Source organism: Carassius auratus, chromosome 11, assembly GCF_003368295.1.
Source record: "Carassius auratus strain Wakin chromosome 11, ASM336829v1, whole genome shotgun sequence".
NCBI classification, from domain to species: Eukaryota; Metazoa; Chordata; class Actinopteri; order Cypriniformes; family Cyprinidae; genus Carassius; species Carassius auratus.
In genome coordinates, this window is record NC_039253.1 from 17,479,398 (window position 1) to 17,492,073 (window position 12,676).

General features: G+C 34.8%; 1 protein-coding gene across 1 annotated transcript; it reads left to right on the plus strand.

Annotated features, from left to right (window-relative positions):
* The first annotated feature begins 363 nt into the window (after positions 1 to 363).
* LOC113111244 (interleukin-6 receptor subunit beta-like) lies at positions 364 to 9,253 on the plus strand. The gene is made up of 15 exons (XM_026275840.1): positions 364 to 697; positions 1,981 to 2,107; positions 2,273 to 2,448; positions 2,947 to 3,083; positions 3,166 to 3,199; positions 3,889 to 4,029; positions 4,107 to 4,186; positions 4,285 to 4,504; positions 4,738 to 4,878; positions 4,960 to 5,058; positions 6,087 to 6,230; positions 6,347 to 6,496; positions 6,643 to 6,727; positions 8,020 to 8,089; positions 8,490 to 9,253. Exons 1-15 carry the CDS (start codon positions 643 to 645, stop codon positions 8,838 to 8,840), a joined length of 2,010 nt encoding a protein of 669 aa, XP_026131625.1. The 5' UTR covers positions 364 to 642; the 3' UTR covers positions 8,841 to 9,253.
* Positions 9,254 to 12,676: the final 3,423 nt, after the last annotated feature.

Sequence of the window (12,676 nt, forward strand, 5' to 3'; positions counted from 1 at the left end):
CAGATGATGCATCATTTCAGGTATTACTGCTGTGATGTTTAAGTAATAGGGAATTTTTGCCATCATTTATTGAGTCAGGTATAAAATTTTAACATAGTTACAAGTATTTACATTCTTTTTGAGTTCATGATGATTCAAGAAGAGTGAGATACTAACAAATGAAAGAGGATGTAAAAATGGAGTTGGTTTCAGGGGTCAAATCCTGATTACTCTGAAGCACCACTTTACTAAAAGCTGCCCACGTCAGGCTAATGATGATTTGGTTGGAAAGCGATCCTAATAGGCTCGTACATTTAGGTTTATGATCTGTAAACAAGCCAACTAGCATCTCCGTCCAGCATGTTCACATTTGAAGGTGAAGGCACGACATTAAGAAGTGTAGCAGGTAACCAAACGTGTTTTTTCTCATGAAGTGAGACGAGCTTCCCCTGCTGCTCTCATGTTGTGGTTTGTGGTGTTGCAGTAGTTAGCAGTTCATTCTGCCTCAGAAACACACATGACTAGTAGCTCCGCACAGACTGAACACCTTCAGCTCTCAGTTGTCTAGATGACTTTAAACACAAGGACCGTTAATGTGAACTCTGGCTCGACTGTGTATTGGTCATGTCTCACGAGTGAGGAGCTTTCTGAACACTAGAAGAGATGAGGATGAGAGCGGCTGTGCTGGTGCTTGTTGTTTTCGTCAGTCTGACTGAAGGTATGTATGTCGTTGACTTTGATACTCATGCCTGTTAGCACATACACAACACCATAGATGATACTGAGATTAGATTGCTAGTGTTTTATGGAAGTAGTGATACAGATTCTAGATGATTGTGCTCTTGTGTTAGATGGTGTGTAGATTTTATCAGTGTTGTGACCTACAAGCGCCATTTGACAAAACCGCCATTAAACATCTATAAACCACAGGATGTTAACAAATTACGCATTTTAGACGATGTTTTTATCATTACATCAAACCCCTTTAAAAAAGTCACATTGAAATGTAAACAGATGACTTCAAATGGTTACACACGATTGGTCGAAGGTTTGGAATAATTGAGATTTAAATGTTTTTGAAAGACTGCGAAGACTAGATTTATTAGATCAAAAATACAGTAAGTTGTGAAATATTATAACAATATAAACAAATGGTTTTCTATTTTAAAATATTTTTAAATGTAATTTATTCTTGTGATGAACTGCTGAATTTTTGTCGAATGTCGTTCTGGTGCATAAAAATATGCATGAAAACTATTTTTACTGCTTGATTTTGTTGTGGAAATATATATATTTGTTAATTTAAAAGAACAGCATTTATATAAAAATTTTTTGCTATCACTTCGTATCAAATTTATACTTTTCTTAAAAAAAAAATACTTACCCCAAACTTGAATGCTAGTTTGACATGGTTTCCAAAAAATATAATAAGCCGCAAAAACATTTAAACATTATTAATCATCATATTAGAATAATTTCTGTCACGAATGATGCTGAAAATTCAACGTTGCATTACACGAATACATTACATTTTTACAATGTATGTAAAAAAGTGTAATGATATTTCAGTATTACTGATCCTATAATATTTTGGATCAAATAAATTCAGCTGTGGCAAGTAAAGAGACTTCTTAAAAAAACTATGAAAAAAATTTGTAATGCATTGTATTTGTCTTTTTCATTTTTGTAGTTTTTGTTTAAAAAAACTAAAAACAAAGTGAAAGTGACTTGACATACAGCCAAGTATGGTGACCTACTCAGAATTCGTGCTCTGCATTGAACCCCTCCAAAGTGCACACACACACAGCTGACACACATATTCTATACATATATATGTCTATACTTTTTGTGAAAGCTCCTGTCACCAAGACAAATGCCTTCTGTGTGTGTGTGTAAACAAACTGTACTTGACAATAAAGCTCCTTCAGATTTCAATTTCTGAGTTAGTTACTGTCCAACTTACAGATGCTGATTTTTTACATGATTTAAATGTTTTTAAAGCAGCCCGATGTGTTCCTACAAGTAGTCCACACTGTTACAAATCTTCAACTAAACCTTCAGAGGACTTCATTTGTGAATGGGACGAGAGAAACCCTGAGAAGGGTCAAAAACACACTCTCCATATTTGGTGAGTTCAACCAACACAAGGCATGAAAGTAACACAAACCAATCATGTTGTCTTTATAGCTGCAAGAAAGTGTATGTGCTTTCCAATGTGTGTAAAAAAACTTGGATTTAACAGATACTGAGGCTTGATAATGCATGTCAGTCATCATAAATCTAACTTTCACAGGGACCCTGAAAAAAACAGTTTCCGTATGCATGTGGAGTGCACCAAACCAGCACAGGCAGACATTTTCTTGGAGGATCTAGGAACCCCGTTAAGAAAGACAGATATATGGGTACAGACACAAGTGGGCAACCTCACCTGTAATTCTACCAAAACTTCAGTCATCCTTGAATGCATGGGTAAGTTTCAAAGACTATAGAATACCCAAGACGTGTCACCCGTATAGTTTTGAATGGGGAAAAATGCAATACTTAATATGGCGACTCCATCACAAGAAGCCCCGCCTTCTGAATGAAAGAGCCAATCACTAATTGGTAAAGTCAGCGTGTCACTGCATTAGAGGAGACATGCGCACTGGCTGATCTTAGCCTGAAAAATAATAAGCTTCTTATAAAGCTATTTGAGCAAAAGCAACAACATTTATGACATAGTTGTCAGATTTCATTGGTGATTTCAAATATGAAATTTTATCGTAAGCTTAGTGAACAGTTTTGGAGAATTTGATGTTTCCCCATTCAAACGAGAGGCGTTTCAAAGATGGCCGTCGAGTGACATGACTTGTCTAAAAGGGACTTTGGTAAATTTATACTAGATTAATGATGGCCAATACACATATGGTGGAATCAGAAATCAATGAAGCATAACATTTTGCTAATGTATACTTATGTATCCCACAGTCAAATACAGTAAACCTTGCATTATCAGCATGAAAAGATCAGCTGGAATCCTGAATCTCACACTGGACAAACCGAAGGATTACAGAGGTGCTATATATGAGATCAGATGGAGAGAAAGAGACTCTGAATGGCAGAATGTAAGACGTTTCAGAAAATCAGATATTGTAAAATCCTGAAATGAATCTGTTATTTTGCTAATGTTATGTTCTCCGATTGTAGAAAACCTTTGAAACCAAGGACAGCACTACTGAAGGTTAGAGTCCTTATTCTTTTAATAATCATTATACATGTGCAGAAATAAAGTAGTCCGAATGGTCTGATCAGTGATTTGTCCTTGTGTTTATAAAGTAAGAGTTGACTTTTTCCATTTTCAACAAAAAAATACAAATAAAAATAATATATATATATATATATATATATAAAACACCAACAACTTTTGTTCCTTATAACATTAATGATTACAGCAATTTTAGATTCAAATGCTTATTTTTCTTACTTTTTCCAGAGAAAGTGTGAGGTTGGGAAGATTAAGTAAAGTCTGTATAGGTAAAGTTAAATAAGCCTGATTGGGGGATTTTAAACTCTTGAAATTTTAATGTAAAACTATTTAAAAGACTGAAGGCTTGTTACCAATTCAATGCAGCATAAATAATCTACTGGCAGAGATCACAGATGATTATGCTTAATAAACTGAGAGAATTGATTAAAAATAATCATCTTTGTGAAGCCCTACTGCAAGCAACATAATATCCATCTGTTATTGCAACCATTTCATGCAAACATTTTTTCATGACAACGTGCTGTTCAACAAACCCCGCATCTGACAAGTGCATGAAAATATAACCAGAGCAACAGGTTTTGCAGTCACGTATTTCTAATGAGGTTGAAATTTTGTGCCCATCCTTCCAAAAATAGAGAAAACTGATTGAGATGTGCTTGTAGATTTCCACATGCTACATCTACAGAACCGGACTGTCTACCAGATCCAGCTGAGACGGCAGGCCAAACTGCATGCACATCAATGTAAAGACTCACTACATGCTCTCTGGAGTGACTGGAGCCAAACGCTGGATGTTCCCTCAGGTTCGATTTCAGCTGTATCCAGTGTGAAGCAAGTGAATATGTGAAAATATTCGTTAACAGATGTCACCTCTTTACAGAAATAAGGCATGCACCTGTAATACGCAGGAAAGAAAAGGATCTGAAAAATGGTAGCAGGGAAATTAATCTCTTCTGGGATGTAAGTATTAAAGGAATAGGGCACATCAGAAATGATTTTGTGGGGTCGCAGATAAATCAGATTTGATTTCAATGATGCTTAAATGTAGATTTCTTTAGGCTCCACCCCATGAAGAGTCTGCAGGGGGTGTAAAGTACATCCTGAAATTCTGGGATTGGCCTTGTGAGAAAAACAAGAGAAAGAAACGTAAAACTAAGGATCAAAGCTATAATACAACAATAGCATATTCAGAGGTCAAAATTTCCATTGTTGCGTTTAACAATGTTGGACATTCACCACGACAGCATATCGTCATTCCTGCTGTGAAGCATCTGAACTGTAAGTGTTAGCGTGGGTTTTCAGGTACAGTGTGTGTTAGAGTGTGTGTGTGTGTGTGTGTGTGCAGGATGCAAGCTGTGGGGTTTTTTGGTGACTGAGAGTCTTTCAGTGTTGTTAAAAATTGCTCATTCAAAATATGCCACTTAAGTTTTTTTTTTTTTGTAAAACTGAGAAAAAAAAACTTGAGAGGAAACCTTTAAAGTGGAAACTCATATGAAATTTTGTCTTCTCAGATTGCAACTCTGACATGCACTTAAATATCACCAAGGCTGATAATAAAACCTGCTTAGAATGGTACAAGCTGGAAGACGGTGAGACCCGACCAGAGGCAGTACAGAGCTCAGGCAAAAAATTGGTCAAGGACATTAAAAATGGTATATTCGTCCATTCATCCAATTTAAAGCATTTTATTATGTGTCATATTAGCTAACTCCTGTCTCTGATTTTAATTACAGAGGTGGAGAATTATGTTCGTCATTATTACTTTCTTCACACCATAAGAAATAAACAGTATCAAACTGCCATTATGTGTCCTTTTTACTCAAAAGAGAGAGGTAAGTTCATATGCCAGTAAATTTGGTTAATTAATTTCATGTTATGCTCAATAAACGACTTAAATAAAAATACGATTTTGTTTAAAAGTGTAAAAATGTAACAGTAACATCTAAAATGAAGCGGAAAATGCTTCAAGGTAATCTTTATAATGTACAATATGAAAAATGTATATATTTGAACATACACGTGTTATCCAAACTTAAGTGGTTGTAATTCATAAGTGCTAATGATAGTCTCCTGAAGTAAAATCAAGAAATATATATTTTTTACATATTTCTTAAAGCTGTCATAATGTCCTGACAGTAGAATATGAGACAGATACTGTGTGAAAAAATCAAGCTATTGCCATTTGCAGAAATACATCGCTCCCGTTAAGAAACAACCAATCAGAGCTGCGGTCCGTAACTTTGTTTGTGTTCAAAATGTAGAAAAGTGTATATAATAAGCGAGTACACCATGAATCCATTTTCCAAACTGTGTTTTTAGCTTGTCCTGAATCACTAGGGTACACCTATAATAAGTGTTTATATTCTGACTATTTTAGATTGCTTCGGGGGTACTGCAGCGGAGTAACCCAGTAACTTTGTGATTCTTCATAGACATAAACAGAGAGAAGTAGATCCGGCTACGATGTTCTTCTGCAAGACGCAAGCAGTTCTGTTTATTAACCACTAGAGCGTCAAAAGTTACCTACTGCAGCTTTAAGGCACTATACCAAAAATAGGCGAAATATTCCAAAGATAAATAAAACGAAATTTTCATGCATTTTTAAATGCAAAATAACCAACAAATATGGAAGCTTAACACTCAGATATGTTGGAAAGATTAGAAAAAGTGTTTCACGATGAATAAATGTCAAAATAATGAAAATTAGATGATTAAATATCCAATATTGTCTGATATTGATCAATTTAAAATATAACTGATATGGTACCATGAGGTGCATCCCTTGTTTAGACTATTTAGAGTAGGTTATTAAAAAAATGTGATTTCTAATTTCACAATGGAACATTTGCATTTGTTTTAGCACCTAATCATGGTCCAGCCAATGTGAATATTTCTGATATCACACATGAATCAGCTGTGTTAAGCTGGCTTTCCATTCCTGTGGCGGCGCAGCAAGGATTTCTACAGCATTATTGGATTTGGATATCTGGACAGGGAAACACAAGTAAGCTGAACGTTTATAGTATTACTATTTGGAAGTCACAGCCGTAGATAGTTTTTACTTGTATGTCTAATCCATTACAGACATACATTTTTTGCTTTCTGTTCCTCTTGCTTCAGAGTTCCATCAAGTCCCAGCAAATCAAAGCAGCTTCCTGATCAAGGAGCTCCACCCAGGGGCCTCTTACACTGTATCTATATCTGGAAGGACGAAAGCTGGTAATGGGCCGAACTCAACGGTGAACTTCGAAACACACTCCAAAGAAATGGGTACTGAAGCACAGTCACTGCCAAATGAGAAATGATTATGCAGAACTGAAAGGTTTATTTGGACTGTCTGCTTTTTTGTCAAAGAAACACAATGAGGTGTGAGAATATACCTGCCAACAGCAAATGTGTTCTGCCATTTCATTCAGGCTTATCGTGGCAGGACCAAACCATCCTGATCATCTGCGTGGTGGCCCTCTTGTGTACTGTAATCTGCTCTGTAGCTGCCAGGAGGTGAGATTACCATAAACCAGAAAGCTTGACTGAAGGCCAAGATATGTTATATTGTTCATAACCTGCAGCTTGACTGGCAGAGCATAGAGCTAGCACCACCAAGATCATGGGATCGACTGCCAGGGAGGCCAAAAAAAAATACTGTATTGCTGCGACTTTCATTTTAATAATTTTGACTTTATTCTCAAACTATTACTGTAAAATAAATAAATTGTTCTTGTAATGTTGACTTTCTTAAAACATTACAACTGTATTCTCGCATTGCTGCGTTAAATTTACTCTCAAAATAATACTTTATTCTAGTAAATTTGAATCCACTTCTTAAATATTACAATCTTGTATTGCTCTGATTTTCTGATCATTTTGACTTAGTTCTAAAAATATTACAACTTTGATCCCGTAATATCACTTTTTTTTTCAAAATAACTATATTCTAATAATTTTGAGTTTATTCATAAATTATCACAACTTTAATCTTGAATGTGCTCATTTTTGAACTTTTCTCCAAATATTACACCTTTAACCTAATATTGTCATAACTTATTGTTAAAATACTGCTTTATTCTTGTAATTTTTATGTATTCTTAAAACATTAAAACTTTATTCTTCTTATTGTAACAATTTTTTCATATTATTAATTTAATATCATATTACAGTGACTTCATCTCATCGTTTTGACTTTATTCTCAAAACATTACAACTTTAATCTTGTATTGGTCATATTTTTGACTTCTTCAAAATATCACAACTTTATTCTTGTAATACAATGACTTAATTTGCATCATTTTGACTTTATATTTAAAGCATTACAACTTTAATCTTTATCTTAATCTAGACTATTCTTAAAATATTAAAAATAAATTCTTGAAATTAGTTTTTCTAATTTTCTTATTAGTTTATTCCAACTTTATTCCAAAATATTATTTAATTTAATAATTTTGACTTATTTTTTTTAAAATATTGCAACTTTATTCGTATAATACTATAACTTTATTCTAATACTACTTCTCGAATCTAATTATTTTGACTTTTAAATTTTTTTAATATTACAACTTTGCTCTTGTATTATTACAATTTTGTTTTTGTAATTATGAATTTATTTTCAAAATAGTTTTTCTTGTAATACTGACTATTCTTGTACTAATTTAGATTTTATTAAATATATTACAACTTTAATCTAGTGTAACCCATATATTCAAACTCACACACACACACATACATATATTTACACTTCTGCTAAACGTATTTACATATTTATGTTGAATGTCTGTGACGGTCTCTTTATTTTACAGACTGAAGCTGCTACCCGAGGTACCCATCCCTGTGATTGATGCTGCAGAATTCAGATGTCCGGAAGAACAGGTTAGTAACACGAACTGCTGAAGAATCAAAGCATTTCCAACAAAACAGCCTTAATTTTAAAAAAAGGCTCGACAGAATATATTATAATGACCCAAAATCTGAAATCTCCCTTCACTGTCAGCAGACAAAAATCTGTGGTGAGTTCAAAATACCAACCACAACACGTCACATCAGCACATTTGCAGAGACTTACATTGAAAGCAGCTATCGGACAGAGAAAAAGAGTGAAGGAAAGCTGTCCCGCATCTCACAGAGCTCAACCTATTTACATAAATTATAGATTGACCTACTAATAAATTTGATGCAAAAACATGCAAAGTATATTTTGGAATTAAATCAATTGTTTTGTGCATGAGTCATCAGTGCAAGTTATTCCAAATGAGAACTGTTTGTGTCGCAGGACCAGAGGCCGAAGTTGGAGGAGGTGCATGAGTTCATTCTCTTACTGCGCCAAGATCTCAGCAAACGCAGGGAGAACGTGACTCCTGAGCAGAGCACTTTACTGCAAGACTTTGGGCTTGTTGTCTTTGAAGAGGAGGATGAGGAAGATGGAGAGGGTGGAGTTACTGACTTCAGCTCTATGAAATCCTGTTGCTATCCGAATCCTAGCTACAGAGGACAGATGCTCCAGCTGCCAGAGCCTTTTCACATGACAGATAGCACTTCAAGGGACAGTGAAACAGAGCCCACATACAGAGATGGCCTGTTCTTCGAAACACGAGTCTTGGAGTGTGACATAACGTCACTATAATAGAACCTGACTGTAGGGACAAATAAATAACCCTAAACAAACCTCCTCTTTCTGCGGCATGTGTCTTCTGTACAGGCAGGTGCAGGGCATCTTTAGCTTGCACCTGAAAAATAATGTTGGAAATCACCCAGTTCTGAGAAGAGAGTGCGATTCTCAGCAGTTACTGAGGTTTCAAACACATTCTCACTCTTAAGCTTTTGTTGTGGTCACTGACGTCACATTCTGGATTCTCATTATGTCTATGTATGAAGAATACCGCTTATTGGTGTTTTTAGTGATAAAGTTACCGTTATTGTGCTCTTCACACACAGGTACATCACAGTTAAATGTTAAGGGTTAGTTTGATTTTTTATCTAAGAAGTAATACCTTTCTTTTATTCAGAAAGCATGCATTAAATTGATCAAAAGTGACAGTAAAGACTTTTATATTAATAAATAAATGTATTATTTTTTAAATTAATGCTGTTCTTTTGAACTTTCTTTTCATCAGAGAAACCAAGAGAAGTTCTCTTCAGAAACAATGACCACAAAAATATTCAAACTTTTTTAAGCATCAATAATAAAGAGAAATGTTATTAATATATTATTATTAATATAAATGTATATAATAATTATCATTTGTAGTATAACATTTGTAGTACACGGCTGAGTATATATTTATACATTTACAGTTTTGTCCACTAGGGAGAGCTATTCAATCTCTCAGAAAAGATATTTAAATAAACAGACGTCACAAAACCAAGAGTTTGGGGTTTTACTATATTAACCATAGTTACTACAGTTTAAATTGCTACTGTAAAACCATTATAAATCTGTATGGAATCTACATCTGAGGTGCAAGTAGTTGAATATGAATCATCTTTGTTTTTTACCTCTTTTTTTTTTTTTTTTAATTTTTTTTACATTTTTAAGTACTGACAACAAATGTTGGTACCCTCATTTAATTTAAAATTATTCGTATTTTTTAAAGATTACCGACATTTTAGTCTGTTATCAGATTTTTAACAACACTTCTTTAACTATACTTTTCACGCTAAAAAAAACAGAATGCGGAACCATTTCAAAAAGTTAAAATAAGTACCAATGCACGCCTCAGGGGCAGATGAGGTACAAAGATGTACATTTTGAAAATAAATTTCTGAGAGTGTTCGTAAACAGGGTAACAAAAATGTGAAAATTATTATTATGGAAAATAAATGATTCATTGAATTTACAAAAAAAAAAAAAAAAGTAATGTAAGGGGTTGCAATCAATTTATTTTAGCTACATTTAAATAAATGTAGCTGACTAACTTTCAACAAAATACATCAATTAAATGTAGCTAAAGTAAATTGATTGCATGAATTCAATGAATCAATTTTATTTTTTGTGTGTGTTTAGTTCGAACAACTTCCTGCTGCACATTCTCTGTCTCAAAGTGAAGTGCTACTGCCCAACCTCCAATTTATAAGATTAAAAAAGCACAAGTGTGGGATCAAACAGAAAACAATTATTATTATTTTTTTTTAAGATTTAACAAAAATATATTTTTTTAAAGTTAAATCTTTAAAAAAAAGATTAAAAAAAGTTAAAATAAGGCACAACTAATAGATCAATATAGCGCAAGATGCATCTTTCACATTAATAATAATATTAATAACTCATTACATTTTATATAGTGCTTTTCTAGGCACCAAAAGAGCTTTAAATTGTCAGAAGGTATCTCCTCATTCAGCACCAGTGTGCAGCATCCACCACACACAGGCTTACTGGTGGAGAGGAGACAATCAGTAGATATGGGGATTGTTAGGAGGCCATGATGGTCAGAGGCCAATGGGCAAAGAGAGTCAGGACCTTGGTTTGATGTCTCAACCGTAGGATGGTGTTTTTTGACAGTATAGTGTCCCCATCAGTATTCTGGGGCGTTAGGACCCACACAGACCACAGGGTGAGCAGGCCCTGCTGGCCTCACTCTTCCAACAGCAATAGTTTTCTCAGGAGTCTCTCATCCAGGAGCTGACCAGCTCAACCCTGCTTAGCTTCAGTGGGCGACCAGGCTTCACTGTGATCTCTAGCAGAATGACAGTCCCTAAAGTGTAACCATGATTATGATGCACATTTTAATAGTAAACTAGATATTAGCCACCACTGTAAAATCGGGATATATCAAATGTTCCTGTTGCGATTAATTGCTAATGCTTTTATCACAGTATTATCACGGTATTGAAATTTAGTTTAAAAAAGTGGGCATAATACAGTATCACACTAATGTTAACTAATGAAGCCCTCATGTAAAGTGTGAATGAACAATAAAAAATGTGAACACTTTCAAACAATATCCAGGGCATGTTATAGTCCAGATTATAAAAAAAAGAAAAGCAAAAAAAAAAAAAAAAGGCCTACTAAGTCTAAATATTTAAGTATTTTCGGTGCTGTGTGATGACCACCATCCACAAGACCTGAATGGTTATTTAAAATGATTTAAATATGTTTTAGAAAGTAGCAGCTGCTTTATTTATAGTGTTTTCAGGGTAACGACTGCATTTTCTGCAGTTTAGCGCCATCTGCTGTCAGAGAGTGAGTGAATGTGTTCTCATTCAGCACGTCTCTCACGTGTTCCTCCATGTGCTTCTGCCACGTGCTTATTTACATCAGAGCACATGTGTCTTTCAAGCATCATAGAGCGGTGTTTTGCTTTTTGACCAGTTGATGGGAAAATTATTCTTAAAATGCATTCCAAATTCTGAATAGTTTGCAATATAAAATTATTCAAGGTATTTAGAAGAACCCACGGTAACCTCATGGTGCATATTCATTTTCGTGATATATGGCATTACCGAATATGGCACATGTCTACTGTAAATCCATTTAAAGGTGCCATCTGTAATGTTTGGCAAAAAAAATCAAGTCATACTCCACATTCCATACCAGATGGGGGCAGTATGCCTCAATAAAGTGAATTGGTCTACTCTAGAGTAACAAACGAGAAGAGAAACGGCATAGTCTCTATGCTCCGCCCCTACTTTCACAACAACACTACAGCCATAGCTGAAGCCTAACTGTGCGTTCACACCGCCGGCGTCTAGAGCGTCAAAAATCGCTCTTGCCGCTCTGCTCACGACGCTGCAGAAAGATTTGTGAGCACTCAGATGCTCTAACGTGGATCGAATGCTTATTTTGTATTTAAAGCGGCCGCAAAGCAAACAAGCTTGTTGATCTAGTGCAGACTAACCACAAGGAGTTATAAGTTAACCTCATTAAATATTGTTGTGGACGAAATATTAGGATCCTTTACTTAAAATGAACAATCTCAGACACCTTGGTCCACGTATCACTTTTAATTTATTTTTTTATTTTATTTTTTTTACACATCATAGATTAATACAAACGCTAAACAGCAATAATCAACCTGTCCTTTATTCTGCTTGAGAACTAATGTGCCAACTCTCAAGCATTCACCGTGAGACACACGCAATTGACTCTTTTCACACGCTTTCACGCCAACGACCAACAGACTAGACAGAGCAGGTTAGTTATGATATAATAAAATGGGTAACGTTAAGTTATAGCTAGCTAATTATCAAACGCAGCTACGGTTAGCCATCGCTAACATTAGCATGTTTATCGAACAGCCTTCGATACATTTCTATGTTATAACTTCCCGAAAACAAATACACAAACATATAAAACAAACTTCTAGTGAAATACTAACAGCATCTAACTTACCAATGCAAAAGAAATGTTGCAAGTTCGGAGTAGAACTTCATTTCTTTCAGGTCCATCAGTTGTCTCCAGCGATTAAAAGCAGTGCCGATGTTTACTCTGGTTCGGCTCCTTTTCTTATCGGATTTGATTTG

Excerpts from the sequence above, each read along its gene's own strand:
- LOC113111244 (XM_026275840.1), top strand. The coding sequence starts at position 643 with ATGAGGATGAGAGCGGCTGTGCTGGTGCTTGTTGTTTTCGTCAGTCTG. Across the intron at positions 698-1,980 it reads TTTCGTCAGTCTGACTGAAG|CAGCCCGATGTGTTCCTACA; the intron begins GTATGTATGTCG and ends ATGTTTTTAAAG. Across the intron at positions 8,090-8,489 it reads TCAGATGTCCGGAAGAACAG|GACCAGAGGCCGAAGTTGGA; the intron begins GTTAGTAACACG and ends TTTGTGTCGCAG.